Below are 13,951 nucleotides of genomic sequence, written 5' to 3'. Positions count from 1 at the left end.
GCAGCGATCCAACGGTGTAACAAGTGCGGGTTAATCCAGTTTGAGAGTAACTTTTATTTCTGCTAAAAGTTTTGATTTTTTTATGTTCCAACCATTCACCTCCACCTCTGATTGGCTTGGTTTTGTTTTCGATCATACAATATGCAGTTCCATCATTCTGCCTCTATTGAGAATGCGTTCATAATAAATACGTATGTGCTCTTTCTTTTGTCTAGTATTACTATGGCTGTGTTTAGATCCACGTGTGAAAATTTTTGCCGTGTCACATCAGATATACAGACACACATTTGAAGTATTAAACGTAGTCTAATAACAAAACAAATTACACAAACTGCAAGACAAATTTATTAAGCCTAATTAATCCATCATTAGCAAATGTTTACTGCAGCACCACATTGTCAAATCATGGAGCAATTAGGCTTAAAAGATTCGTCTCAGAATTTACACATAATCTGTGTAATTAGTTTTTTTTGTCTATATTTAATATTTCATGCATGTTTCCAAACATTCAATGTGACAAGGTGAAAAAACTTGCCAGTGGATCTAAATAGGCCCTATGTCTTCCTCTCCATCAGATGCTACCATTAACTTCCTCTCATCACCCTCACTATTCATTAATTGCTGCCTGTAGAAAGAACATGTAGCTGAACAAAAGGGAGGTGTGGCAGCTTACCACGTGCTTGCGTGGCAAGTACATTCAGTATAGATAGTGATTAAGGAAGATGCATTAGGACTACTAACTGGTAGGCTCAGTCCAATAAGTAATTATTACTAGGTGACAAAGGGAATTGAAGGAAATGTGATTCTGTGATAATTCGTAATCTGCACAAACCCAAGTACGTGATTTCGTGAAATGAATTCTTAAAGTGAACAAACTAAGTTTAAGAGGAAGAAATGGCATAGATAGGAACATGGTTTCCGTGTCACACCACGTGGGTGATTCAAAGGCGACGGTAACCCTCCTTCTCCCCTGTGCCGGAGCAAGTTGCCAGCAATCCATGCGGCGAGCAAGGAGGGCAGTGTGGGGAAGTCAGTATGTCTTAGCACCTATCTATGGTCAGGTGAGGCGGTCAGTCTGGTGCATATTGGAGGCAGGAAAAAATAGGGAGGTGGTGGGCTGGTGGCTCCTCCCTATTTAACGACATCTCCTCTGCCATCAGCACCAATATGAATCTTGACCACAGAGGTTGATCGGGCACCTCATCGCTAGCCACCTCCCATCGGTTCGGGTCCAGCTGCCACCATTGCCATTGTTCTTAGGAAAACTATTGACGACATTCAACATCGAGATGGAGGTTGAGTTCGGATTGTCGTAGATCCCGAGGCAAGGCTGTCAATGCTAGGAGCATTGATACTGGAGATGCGTGTGGGCACCACACATCTTCCTAGAGGCGGCGTTGCTGACGTCCTCTCCCGCACCTTTGTGCATCATGGTGGACTTTCTGGGTTAAAATCTAGTTCTATTGAAATAGTGGTGGTGACATCGTACATGTCGAGACCTTATTCTTGGAGACGTCGCATTGGAGGCTACTTGCTGGTGGGGCGTCCTTGGCATTGGATCGACTTTGATGGCTATGACGGTGGTAAGATTTAGGTGAATAACTTATTACAACTCAGTATATCTTTAACATTATCTTCCGCATTGGTTTGACGTTAGTCGGCCGTGGTGACAGATGCAAATTTGTTCGACACAATGATCAACCACTGATTTCAGAGATTATGTTTTTGGTCTGAGGAAGACGGGAACTATATATAACTTGTGAGTTGTCGGATAATCTCTGTCCTTAAGGTAGTCTTCTAAGTAATTTTCTCCTTTTAATAAAATTATGATTTTGTAATTCATGATATTTCATCCTACAACTTTTTGTTATAATTGGCAAATGCTGAAATTAATCCCATTGTCTCTACCACCTTAGAAACGTAATCGTCTTTCATCCCCTCCTCCCACCGCGCGCAGCGCATGCGTACATAGAAAGTAACCACTGGATCAACATTGTATCATCAATCATCCCCCAAGCTCATTCCTAATTATATGAACTTGGTCCGTTACCATGTACATGCATATTACTAGTTTAAAAAAAGTGGTTTCAAACCGATCATTTTGACAAGAGGCACAGTTTGCTGCTACATACCCATCGAACAATTAACAAAACATTAGCTCCATGAAAAAATAACCACTACATATATGTTTACCGCGTTTGCACTTAAGGCATGTTATGTTTCTCAGTATAATTTAATTTATCTCGATGTAATTTGGTTGAGTTCAATGAAAAAAATTATTACCTTGCAAAAAACCCCTATATATTGATGATCAGTATATGTTGTAGCCAAAAAGAGACTGTATGGACACACAGATTAGTTTCCAGCCAAATAATAATATAGGGCCTATTTGGATTGTTACCCTGCCAATTTTTTGTGGTAGTGCCAAAATGTAGGCAAGTTTTAGCACTACCAAATCTTTGGTAAGGTAAGATTGTATTTGATCATATTTGGTTTACTGTCAACATAGAGTCAAAATGTGAAATTATAGTGAAGAATGTTCTAGATGATGCCAAATCTAGATTAGGTATTACCAATAAATGGGCTTCAATCCAAATCAAACACAAGTACTATTCAAATTACCAAAATATTGGTATGACATGTTTTTGGTAGCAATCCAAATAGACCCATACTACTAATCAAGTTCCATCATCAACCGTGCCATGCTGTGGTGAAGAGGAATTATTGGGAGTAGTGATATAGTGATATCCATGAGAAAAGTTCCAGTGCATTCTAGTACTCTTTATTCACTTTACATGAAAATATCTAGCTAGGACACCACTACATTCGACCAATGTCGGTAACTCAGATTCCTATATCTATCCTGCCTATCTTCTTCAACCTCTAGCCAGCCGGTGGATAAGGTTGCGAGGTGACCGCGCCGATGTGCAAGTCCCAGATGCTCACACGTGTAGTGGAGATCACCTGTTTTTAGTTTTAGTCAGGGAGACAGGGCTCCATTCTGCATGCAGTTACTATTAACCTTTACTTAATTAAATCTTATTAGACATTTTTCTACTAGCGTTTTTAAGTGAGACAAAGAGACCAGGTCAGTCTTAAATTTCAATTGTCCTTTTGTATGGATTAATTTAATTATGGGATTCCGGCCTAGTTTACCAAATTAACTTACGGCTATAATAAGATCGACGATGCAATGCAAAATGCGCAAATCGTCTGATGAGAGGCAGCTTAGTAGAAACTTTTTGAGTTGGGCCACATGACCTGTTTAATGTAGTTAGGCAAACCATGATTCAGGAATTACTCAATTAGGTGAAGCCGCACACATAAACAGTTCAGCGTTTGGCTAGCTAGGTACTAACTCGCTGCTAATAGACAACATATTTTGCTTACTTGCTTGACTGTTAGGCAGCCACAGAAATTACATGCATATGCCAAAAGCCAGTTAATTTTGCTTAAATGAGGAGTAATTAATACCGTATATTATAATATAACCAAGTATCCTAGCTATATCCCAGCTGTATCACAAAAACCAAGCCATATATATCTCATACAGCTTTAACTTTTTGGCATGTATAGCACTGAAATCACGCTGCATGCATGCTGGCATCGTTTGATGATCTCTTCATCAGTTCCAGCCATAAGTTCTACACAAAATCTACAATGTAATTTTGGGTTAAATGACACTGCTTGCAGTAACCATGTAATCAAATGCTTAGCTCTAGCTGCTCCGTCGAATTCACTAAACTACTTGTAGTAGCACACACAGTCACTCAGCTAGCTAGCTAGCTCACCTGCATGCAGAAGGGAATTAACCAATATATATATGCAAGATCATATATCAATTGATTAAATGGGTGGGATAGATTGGTTTATATGCATCTGGAAGCTTCTAGAGCTTTCCATCAACCTCGCCTTCACCATCATCACTGATCAGTGGACACCAAGAAACTAATTTGATCCCCAAAGCGAAATCGCTCGCTCGATCGCCAGAATCAAATCAAACACATGAAAAGCTTTGTGTTTTTCTCGATACAGGACACAGATCGCAGGTTGCTGAGGCCGGCGCGAGAAACTGCGAGAATATATAGCCGGCCAGTCCATCTGAGCATGGAAGGTTCTAGAACTTTCTCGTCTTCTTCTCTCTGAAGAGCTTACACAGCAGCGTAAAAAGGAAGCTAGCAACTTCGATCCACCATGACACATGAGCTCGCGGTAGCTGCAAATCATCGAGATCTAGACCTGTTCATCCAGTAATCGCATCGATCGATGGGCTTCCGCCTCGACGGATCAGTAACTGATCGATCAACCGCGCATGCTCGCACGCTCGCGATCCGCACAAAAGCTAACCAAATCCATGGAGCTAGCTAGCTAGATGTATATCCAGATCAATCGCCATGGCGACCACTCCATCTAATCCTCTTCACCCCCTCAGGAAATCCAAAATCATCGATCTGATGAAGGCGAGATTCAGAAATGATAATCCGAAGTGAAGTACGTACATCGAATCAGCCCCAACCCCAAGAACACAGCACGATTAGAACGAACAGCTTCACAAATCCATCAGAAATTAACCATGGCGCCTAAACAACCCCAGATATTATTGCCCCCAAAGAGAGATTTTTGATACAGCTGATCAAGCTCGAAGCTACGGTTCATCTAGCGACCGATCGAGAGAGGGAGGAGGAGGCTGCTCGAGCTGTGAGTTATTGCAAGCTACCCCCTGGGAATCATTGCTAATTACAGATAGGTCCCTCTCCTCCCTCCTCTCTCCCTCTCTCTCCTATCTCGTCTACTCCTCCTCCTCCTCCTTCCTCTCGTTGCACTACTCGATTTCCTCCGTGACGGCGTAGATCTCGGCGATCAGGCGGTAGCGGCGGCCCGGCCGCTGCTCCCAGTCCTCCTCCGGGTGCTCGCGTCGCTCCTCCCGGACGACCACGGTGCTCTCGGCGGCGGCCGGCCGCGGGAGGGGCGGCGGCGCCGCCGTGGGCGTGGGCGGCGGCGGCGGGGCGTTCACGGAGCGCGAGGAGGAGGCGGTGGAGGAGGAGCCCGAGGCCGCCGCCGACGGGGTCGTCCCGGTGGTGGACGTGCTGCTCCCGCTCAGGAGCACGAGCTGCTCGGCCGCGTCGAGCTCGCGCGGCGTGAAGGACCACCCCGCGGGCCACGCCGCCGGCGCCTTCTCCTTCTCCTCCGGCGCCGGCGGCCGCGGCTCGCGGTGTAGGGTTTTCATCGACGATCGATTGGCGTGCGCACGCGGCCCTCGGCTAATTTCGCCTTCTTCCTCGCTTTCTTTGGCTTCCTATCCCTCTAGCTTGGTTTTATTTCTCTTTTCCCCTTGGCTTTTAAAGCCTCAGATTTCTTTTTCTTTCTTTTTTTAATGAGAGGACAGTTTTTGCTTTAATTTCTTGTAGATGTAGATGTATAGCTGGCATAGTGATAAGCTCTGCCCAAATTTGATCTGATTAATTTGGCCATTTCGGATCATTTTTACATTAAAAATTACTACTAGTATTATTTGTATACGCGTCATTTTTATACGCGTCATAGTACTTGGTATATCTTATCTATTGAAGAGAGCTATCTGATTCTGATATGGTAGAACATAAAACACATATATGAAAACATTTAACCCTGCATTAGTGTTCATCTACTTTTGTATGACGTGTTTTATATTCTAAGCATCAAGGATTGTGAGATGGGTTACCCAATTAAGTGCATGCTAATTGAAAGATATACAAGAGTATATGAGTTAAGGAGTCTAGTGGGGGGGGGGTCCTATTTCGAGTCAAACGACGACATCCTCTAGCTCATATTCTAATTTCGCGCTAATTTTTAGTACATTAAAATATATAAGTTGTGCATCTCGTACCAAATGCTACAATGACCTCTAGTGCATTTATATACAAATAAATTAATCGGCATTTATATACAAATAAAGTAATCGGCGGGGGAATTAAATGTCTCTTCAGGATTCATAAATATCCGATATATGATATCAATTTATAGATATGCTATAAATGTCTAATACACATTGCCAATTCATTACGTAGAGACGCTCCATGCATATGTAAGCGCTATAGTACTCGGTTGGTTTGGCCCATCCAAGGCCGTTTTTTCTGAATTGGGCCGAGCCTTAGGGTAGTTTGGATTATATTGGACTATGTTATACTAATGATAAACCATGTGGTACGCATACTAGTTAACCCTATTTCTTGGGTCAAAACCCCATCCCTAGGTCTCCAATATAATAGTTAGAAATTTTTGTATGATTTGTTCATGTATGCTCTTTCGGTAATATAAACCTATGTCATTTCAATATATATATCATCCTTGCTATCATGTTTTAACTTAAATACTCTCAACTGAAAAGTAGAAATGCCACTCACTACCGGAATCAAAATCTTTCGTTGGAGGGGGCCTAATTGAACTTATAGGAACCATGGTCTTTCAGTTCAGTATATATAGAGAGTATACGTACCTAGCTATGCTTTATGCTTTGTAACAATATCACGTACATTTGCATCTAAATGGTGCATATATTTGCGTGGAAGGGGGATCATTTTTACTTCAACACAAATCCTAACCATATATCTCAGAAGGTTCAGAGAAACTAAGCATATATTAATTATATCCTCCACTGAAGCTTTTGAATTATTAAGCTAGCTATACATTAATTGGTCATAGCCATTAAAACCCATTGCATGCTGAAGTTAGACATCAAGTGTACACATACCCATATGGGACTCCATAGTGTCCGGACTCCAAGGTATAAAACATACAAATTCTCTCAAATTTTTGAAAATTTTCAAATTATGAGTATATACCTAGGTATATGAATTTGATTCATACAAATACCTAACAACAAAACAACTCAAACTCAACTTTATTTCACAATTTATTATTACATACCTAATGAATTATATGTTTGGAAGTTATATACCTAGAACCAAAATCTAACAAAAAAAAGTTCAAACTCAGTTCAAACTTGTTTGAACTTGTTAGTAAAGAAGTTAATGTTCATATCTAAACATTTAAAATAATTTCATACTCATTCAAATTGGGTATATTCTCAATTTGAATCTTGGAGCCCATACACCATGTAGCACCAGTTAGTTTAATTTTAGAAAGCCGCGGGAAGACATGGTTTTTATACTGAAATTTCCTATGGAAAATGTGAAATTTGACCGGAGATGCACACGAACGGTAGTCTCTCTTTCCTGGAAGAAACCACACGTTATCACGCACGCATATATATATACAACTGATACGCACACGCATATACATGCAAGAAATGCCAAATCCTGCATCGCTTTAGAACTCTTTTTGGTATTAATTAATTCTGTATAAAAATCATTAACTTGTTCTAAAGAAAAGGATGCAGATATTGCGTAAATGTTTAAGCCATACGGTCGTTGTTTATGTTAATTAGGCAGGTTATTCAACACACAATGGTCGGTCTGTGCTAACCACACGGTATACGGGGGTGTTTGGTTCGTGACCACATGTTGCCACACTTTGCCACACCTCAAGTTAGGCAGCTTTGACTAAATTAGCCAGACGTTTGGTTCATTGCCACACTTGTGACAAGATTCTTTTTCTAGCATTTTGGTCCCATATGTCATTGTCTCAGAAAAGTGTGGCAATGTTATAGATTGCTAGTCAAAGTGTGGTGCTAAATTTGTTCGTCTAACCTTAGGCAAGCTTGGCAAAAAAACTATGACAACTCTAGGCAATGTTAGTATATGAACCAAACAGCCCATACATGCTTTTGTTAACTGATAAGTAATTAATTAACACTTGACATTCTGCAATTAAAGTTATTAAACTCCCTTCACAACAAACTAACACCTTTTAATTTGCAGAACTCTGCAATTGCTTACGTTTAGCTGCTCTATCTTCCATCCACTTTCCTCAATTAATTTCCAGTGTGATTTGACACTTGGGGCAAAAGTTCTGGAGATCATGGACGGAATTAAGGATGTTTTGTTGTGGAATTCCTACGTGTCATGTTGCCAGGAATGGTTTAGCTTGCTGAAATGAACAATTGTAGCTACCAAGAAGTTTTCCCATATCAGCAAGAAACCAAATTAGCTACCAATTTCAGTACCTGAATATATATATAGTATCTAAATGTAATTCTAAGTATGACAGTATGAACGGTAGATTCTCTTGTTAATTTTTTTTTGGAAATTAAAGATATACTCCTGATGAGAGTAATGACAACTAATGAGAGATACAATTTGATCAGTAATAATCTGAACGACACATGCTTAACAGAATGCAAATATATCTACTGCTAATTAAGTTCTTCTCCACAAACACCTATGGGTATGTCTGTGCAAGGAAATAGGATTAATATAAAGAACTTATTGCCAACAATTACACATTTGCCAGACAAACACATCTGCACGAGATATTTAGCTTGCAGAGCTAGATTTTCCGTCCTGAATGCAGTTAGCTTAAAACTGTGCTCCAGTATTATGAGCACGTACGTTATGCTGATCTTTTCAGGGATAGGTAGATCAGTATTATCAATGCGTTGATCTAGCTATTTATCAAAGCCCTGAAATTTGACGGCACGGTACGGTTGATCTTTTCAGAGCATATATGCGTCAATTCGTGCGTGCGTACATGCCATTGGCTTGTTCTTGCAAGCAAACTGTAGGCCATGTTTAGATTCCAAATTTTTTTCTTTGAACTTTCAACTTTTCTGTCACATCGTTTCAATTTCTTCAAATTTCTAATTTTGGCATAGAACTAAACACAGCCGTAGTAGTACTACTCTGTCTGCACCAGATCAAGCCTATCAAACTGCAGCGGTATTCAAACTGGAGTACCCTTTCAGATACAGGTAGTAGTTGCAGTACAATTGTACAAATTCAGATACATATACATTGCCAATTCAAACTTCCAAAGCTGCCAACCCTTTGAATTTTGATTGATACTCCTGTTGCCAGCTCGTGACCACCTGAGAAGTTATAGCCAGCTAGCTCTGCTTCCCGATTCCTGACCGATCGATCGATTCCGCAAATTTCAGAGCTGCCAATTCCAATTCGAACTTTGAAAAACGTACACCTTGCTTCACCTGCATTTGTACCAGTATTCAATTTCAAATCTACCCTGGCTAGCTGCAAACGTGGGGCCACGCGATGCGTATGCTTGCAAGGGAAGCTAGAATGCATCTCAGCGAAGCTGCGCCTGCGTCGACGAGGGTGACGAACCTTGCAGATCTGGAATGTTCTAGAACTAGGCGTTTGATTTGGATTTCAGATACAAACTGCAAGTACAGATCCCGAGGTCTCTGGCCACGGTGACGCGAAAGAGAGAAAAAAAAAGATCGGGAGTGGTGGTGGAGCATTTCAATTTTCAAGATCCGGAAACTTGGAGCTACAGCTAGCAGGTCTGGGCCCAGCTAGCCACAGTTCAAAATTCGAATTTCAAATTTTCAAATGGGAGTGGTACGTAAGCAGCGCGAACAACTCCAAATCTTGCTGTACAAGCTGTAACACTAAAACGAGTCCTTGTCGTCTTTCTCTTTCTTCTCTGAAAAGCTAGACTAAAAGCACGGACATGTATAATACTAGTAGTACTCCAAAAACAGCCCTCAGATTTCGTGGTAATTACACAAAAGCCCTTCTCCCTCCCCATGGCTTCCCTCTCCGGCGATCCCAAAGCTTAGCTTTGCTTGCTAGTACGACACGGCGATCTCCGGCGACTCGTCGTCCCTCTTCCTCTTCCTGCTGCTGCTGCTGCTGCTGGCGGCGGCGGCGCGCTTGGGCGCCGTGGCGGCGTAGAGCTCGGAGAGTAGACGGTACCTCTTCCTCGCCCTCCTGTCCAGCTCCATCTCCGCCGCCATCCCGGTGAACTCCTCGATCTCCTCGCCCGCCGCCGTGGTCGCCGCGCAGGTGTTCACTGACCGCGGGGAGGACGTCGTGGAGGAGGACGACGAGGAGGAGGACGCCGCCGCCTCGTCCCCTCCGCTGCTGCAGCTGAGCTGCACGAGCTGGTCGGCGACCGCCAGCTCCGCCGCCGTGAAGACGCCCCCGATCCCGAACAGCCCGCACGCCAGCTGCTGCGGCGCGCACAACGCCATGGCTAGCTAGAGAGATGAGATGAGGCCTCGAGCTCGAGGAGGAGGATGGAATGGGAATTTCTAGGTTTTGGTTGGGGCGAGATGCGAAATGGTGGGGAAGAAGATGAAACGGCTTGGAGTTGGAAGGAGGAGGCGGCTTTATAGCGGGGGAAACCGACTCGGTCGGTCGGATCAGGCTCGAGGCGACGTTCGGTGACACTGGCGTGTGGGCCCCGAACGTCATGCTCGGTCGGCCGATTCGGTCGGTCGGGATCGGGCTCGAGGGCGGAGAGACGTTCGGTGACACTGGCGTGTGGGCCCCGGTGGTCAGGGTCGGAGGAGTGGACGGGCGCGGCCGCCTCATCGTGGGTCGCTTGACCGTTGGTTGTGCTGGGCCCTTCGCGGGGAGCCAATGGGAGCGCGGCACGTGGATACGTGGGGGGTTGCAGTTGAGTGGGCCTTGGACGGAGGAAGTGGTGGGCTGGGCACTGCAACTGGGCCCGATCCTGGAGACGAAAGCTGGAAACAACTCCGTCCAGATTGAATTGAACTGTCTCTTTGCGAGCATCCATGAAACAGCTGCAGGTTGGTGTTGCATACAGCAGTCAAAAATTTGGAATTTGATGATAAAAAAAAAAAAGGAATCTGGATGCCCTGTGGTGTGTAATCACCAAAGAGCCTACTGGTTTCAAAATTCAGAGTAGCCTACTATTACTACTTCCATCATTCCATGGAGTTATGTAGGAATTTGGAGGAGTTTGTTCAGAAACTACTTGAGGACTGTAGGTTTATCTGAAAATTAAATATATTTTTCAGGGATTGTGACGCCTATTCTGCATCCGGATGTGAAAATATATGGGCTGCTCACCTTGTTGACGAGAGATCGATGGTCCTGTAAGACCAGGTTGCAATCATACTCTGTCAGATGTGGGATAAGGAATTGAGGACAATGCCCTCCATGCATTGTACTGCAGGAGACCCAATCGCCACAAGAATCGGGTCCAGAATTGTGCAATCAATGAAATCCGCCGACTAAATGATGTGCACAAAATCAATGCTGCTGGATTACTGGAGCTTTCTTGCGACGATGGTTTCGGACGCTTCAGTTGTTGTCGTCGACTTGTCGCTTGCAATTGCGATGCACGAGAGCAGTTCAGAGTTTAGACCCTTCGCCGGCGGCAGCAGAAGCTTCGACGAGAACCTCTCCGGCCGCTGCGGCGGCGGCGGCGGAGACGGCTTTTCATCGGCAAGTGCTACCCTTCAATCTCCCCACTGTGGACACTGAATTGAGCTGCCAAGCAAGCGTAATTTCGCCCTGATCTTGCTGGCAGCAGGATGTAGTACTTGTCACTTGATCTGTTTCTGTCGCCTCATTTATCTTCTTTCTAGTATTCTGCATTCCATTTAGGTTTCTTTTCCATTCATGCGTAATTGCAATCTTATGCTGGTAAGATGCATGACCGAAAAAATCAATCAGACTTTCACCAGAGCTTTCGTCCCTGAGATCGTAATGAAAGAAGCTACTAAGTTTGTTCTGAAAACTCAATCAGAGTTCAGACATACTCCGTAACTGAGAAGAGAAATGTTGTCATCGGAAACGCCAGATCAAGAAAGAAAACATAACCACAACTAAAGAAGCTAGACCAAAAGAGCCTGAAAAAACCAACCCAAACTTAACTAGAATTTTCTGATCCAGGTATCACGAGCGAGCAATCACATGATCAAATCATTATTCAGACTTGACCTGGTACACAATACAACACACACCAGTAGAGATCATTATCAAAGCAGGCAGAGGTGTGCTACGTCACTGTACTTGTAGATGTCGTCGACGACCAGGCCAACCTGGCAATGTAAATTATGCAACAACCCCAGCAAAGCCATTGTTGATTTATTAATTAGCCATTTAAGTTCCCAAATGCAAGAACACACGCACCACCTAACCTCTCTGTATACCAATTCCAAATTCGATCGATCATGGTGGCCAAGGCTGCTTGTTTGCCGTCAGCCGCCGCCGTGGCGCTACTTCTCCTTGCGGCGGCGGGCTTCGCCGGCGCGACGGAGTACACGGTCGGCGACTCCGAAGGCTGGACCATCGGCCCCAGCTACCTCGCCTGGTCGACGAAGTACAACTTCACCGCCGGCGACACTCTAGGTCAGTTCGTTCGTTCGCTCGCCGTCGATTCGCTCATGATCAGCATCTTCGTCTACCTCTGGCTCGATTCGATCTCCTGATGTTGTTGCGAGCTGTGCAGTGTTCAGCTACGTGCAGCGGCAGCACGACGTGCTCCGGGTGTCGCAGGACGCGTTCCGGACGTGCGACCCGGCGAACCAGACCGTGCAGCGGTGGGCGTCGGGGCGCGATGTCGTGGAGCTCGCCGCGCCGGGGAGCTACTACTTCATCTGCAACGTCAGCGGCCACTGCCTCGGCGGGATGAAGTTCTCCGTCGCCGTCGGCGAGCCGCTGCCCCCGCCATCGCCGCCGCCGCCTCCCCCGCGTGCGCCCTTCCTGGCGCCGCCGCCGCCGCCGCCCGTCGGCTCCGGCGCCGCTGCCGCGTCGTCGACGTGGCGGCGACGGCGGGTGGCGTTGATGGTGCAGGTTTCTTGCCTTGCTCTGATCATCATCGGCATGTGGAATTAGCTGTTGATTAGTTGCATGATGTGATTGATCAAGAATGTTTATGCTTGATCGTTGACCTTGACCGTACCATTCATTGCATTGGTTGGAGAGAGAGTGATGATGTGTTGTCGTGTTGATTCGTTTTGTGCATGGATCACAGGCTTATAGAGTTGACTTGGTGTTCTATTGGTCAAGTACGTAACGTCTGATCACTTCTTCTGAGTTCTGAAAGTGCCTGTACTATTCTCCAGCGTTTTTTATTTTTATTTTACAAATGTTAAATGATACTTTTGTGAGATTTCACATGGTAATTTTGCATCATATGCAGGCCCTTTTTTTCATGGTTATCGATTTTGGTTTTCGTTTACACGCTTTCCATGCTTTTAAACAGTGTATTTCATGAAAAAAAATACCGTATGAATTTTTTCTTCAAATATATTTTTAAAGTAACTTTTTAACTTTATATACTAGTTAATTCATTCGTTAATACTCTCAAATAGTTATATAAAATATCAGGCTATCTATAAATTTCATCTATCTCAAACGGGTCCCAATAGGCCGGCCCAATTGATTGAGAGCACGGCCGAATCCGGCCCATACAGTTACTGTTAGCCAAAATCTCAATTTTTGACTGCACACTTGTTCATTCAGTACTGGTAGCTCTCTGCAATCCAATCCAGTAGCCAGGACATTTCATTCCCAAGCAATCAAAATGGAGAGTTTGTAGAGAGAGAAAGAGAGAGTATGAGAGGGAGTTACTTAATTTTTTTACATATATACAAGCGCGTGCACGCGCGCGCACATCACTACATACGTAACATCCACTCACACATCCACAAATGCACACCCTAACACACACTCATAGATATAAAAACCAGTGGCACATACATAATCTCACTAAGTTTCTGTTAAAAGCTTAGTTACATGCACGTAATAACAGTTTCACCGCCACATAATTGATCCTTCCCCATAATTGATCCTTCCCCATCCAAGAGAGAGTTAATGATCACGAAGGATCATATGCCCATACATGATATCATGTGTGTTTCACTAAACCATCACTTTGGAATAGCTCCGCATGGAAGGCATGTCCAATTCTAGCCAAGCACACAACTCCGGTGTGAAGGCAAGTGATGTGCCTGGGACATCTTTGGCTCGTTTGGCACATGGATAAAGCTCTTCCATTACCGAAATCCCTCCTCTAGGGGGATTGCGTTGATCCTCTTCCCATCAGCTGATCCCCTCCTGTAACGGAAGTTGAT

At 44.2% G+C, this 13,951-nt stretch overlaps 2 protein-coding genes across 2 annotated transcripts; one reads left to right on the top strand and one right to left on the bottom strand.

The window, feature by feature from the left end:
* Positions 1–9,360: 9,360 nt before the first annotated feature.
* LOC127785007 (uncharacterized) lies at positions 9,361–10,270 on the bottom strand. Its single transcript, XM_052312436.1, has one exon. It carries the CDS (start codon positions 10,088–10,090, stop codon positions 9,686–9,688), a length of 405 nt encoding a protein of 134 aa, XP_052168396.1. The 5' UTR covers positions 10,091–10,270; the 3' UTR covers positions 9,361–9,685.
* A 1,706-nt stretch (positions 10,271–11,976) lies between these two features.
* On the top strand, positions 11,977–12,992 carry LOC127785309 (mavicyanin-like). The gene is made up of 2 exons (XM_052312747.1): positions 11,977–12,224; positions 12,325–12,992. Exons 1-2 carry the CDS (start codon positions 12,047–12,049, stop codon positions 12,708–12,710), a joined length of 564 nt encoding a protein of 187 aa, XP_052168707.1. The 5' UTR covers positions 11,977–12,046; the 3' UTR covers positions 12,711–12,992.
* Positions 12,993–13,951: the final 959 nt, after the last annotated feature.

Source organism: Oryza glaberrima, chromosome 9, assembly GCF_000147395.1.
Source record: "Oryza glaberrima chromosome 9, OglaRS2, whole genome shotgun sequence".
NCBI lineage: Eukaryota > Viridiplantae > Streptophyta > Magnoliopsida > Poales > Poaceae > Oryza > Oryza glaberrima.
The sequence above is the reverse complement of the archived record's forward strand: the minus strand, read 5'-3'. Positions and strand labels throughout refer to the sequence as shown.

What these genes read in the sequence shown, in the direction of transcription:
- LOC127785007 (XM_052312436.1), bottom strand. Translation starts at nt 10,090, where the DNA reads ATGGCGTTGTGCGCGCCGCAGCAGCTGGCGTGCGGGCTGTTCGGGATC.
- LOC127785309 (XM_052312747.1), top strand. Translation starts at nt 12,047, where the DNA reads ATGGTGGCCAAGGCTGCTTGTTTGCCGTCAGCCGCCGCCGTGGCGCTA. An exon ending in CACCGCCGGCGACACTCTAG is followed by an intron (nt 12,225 to 12,324) that starts GTCAGTTCGTTC and finishes CGAGCTGTGCAG; the next exon opens with TGTTCAGCTACGTGCAGCGG.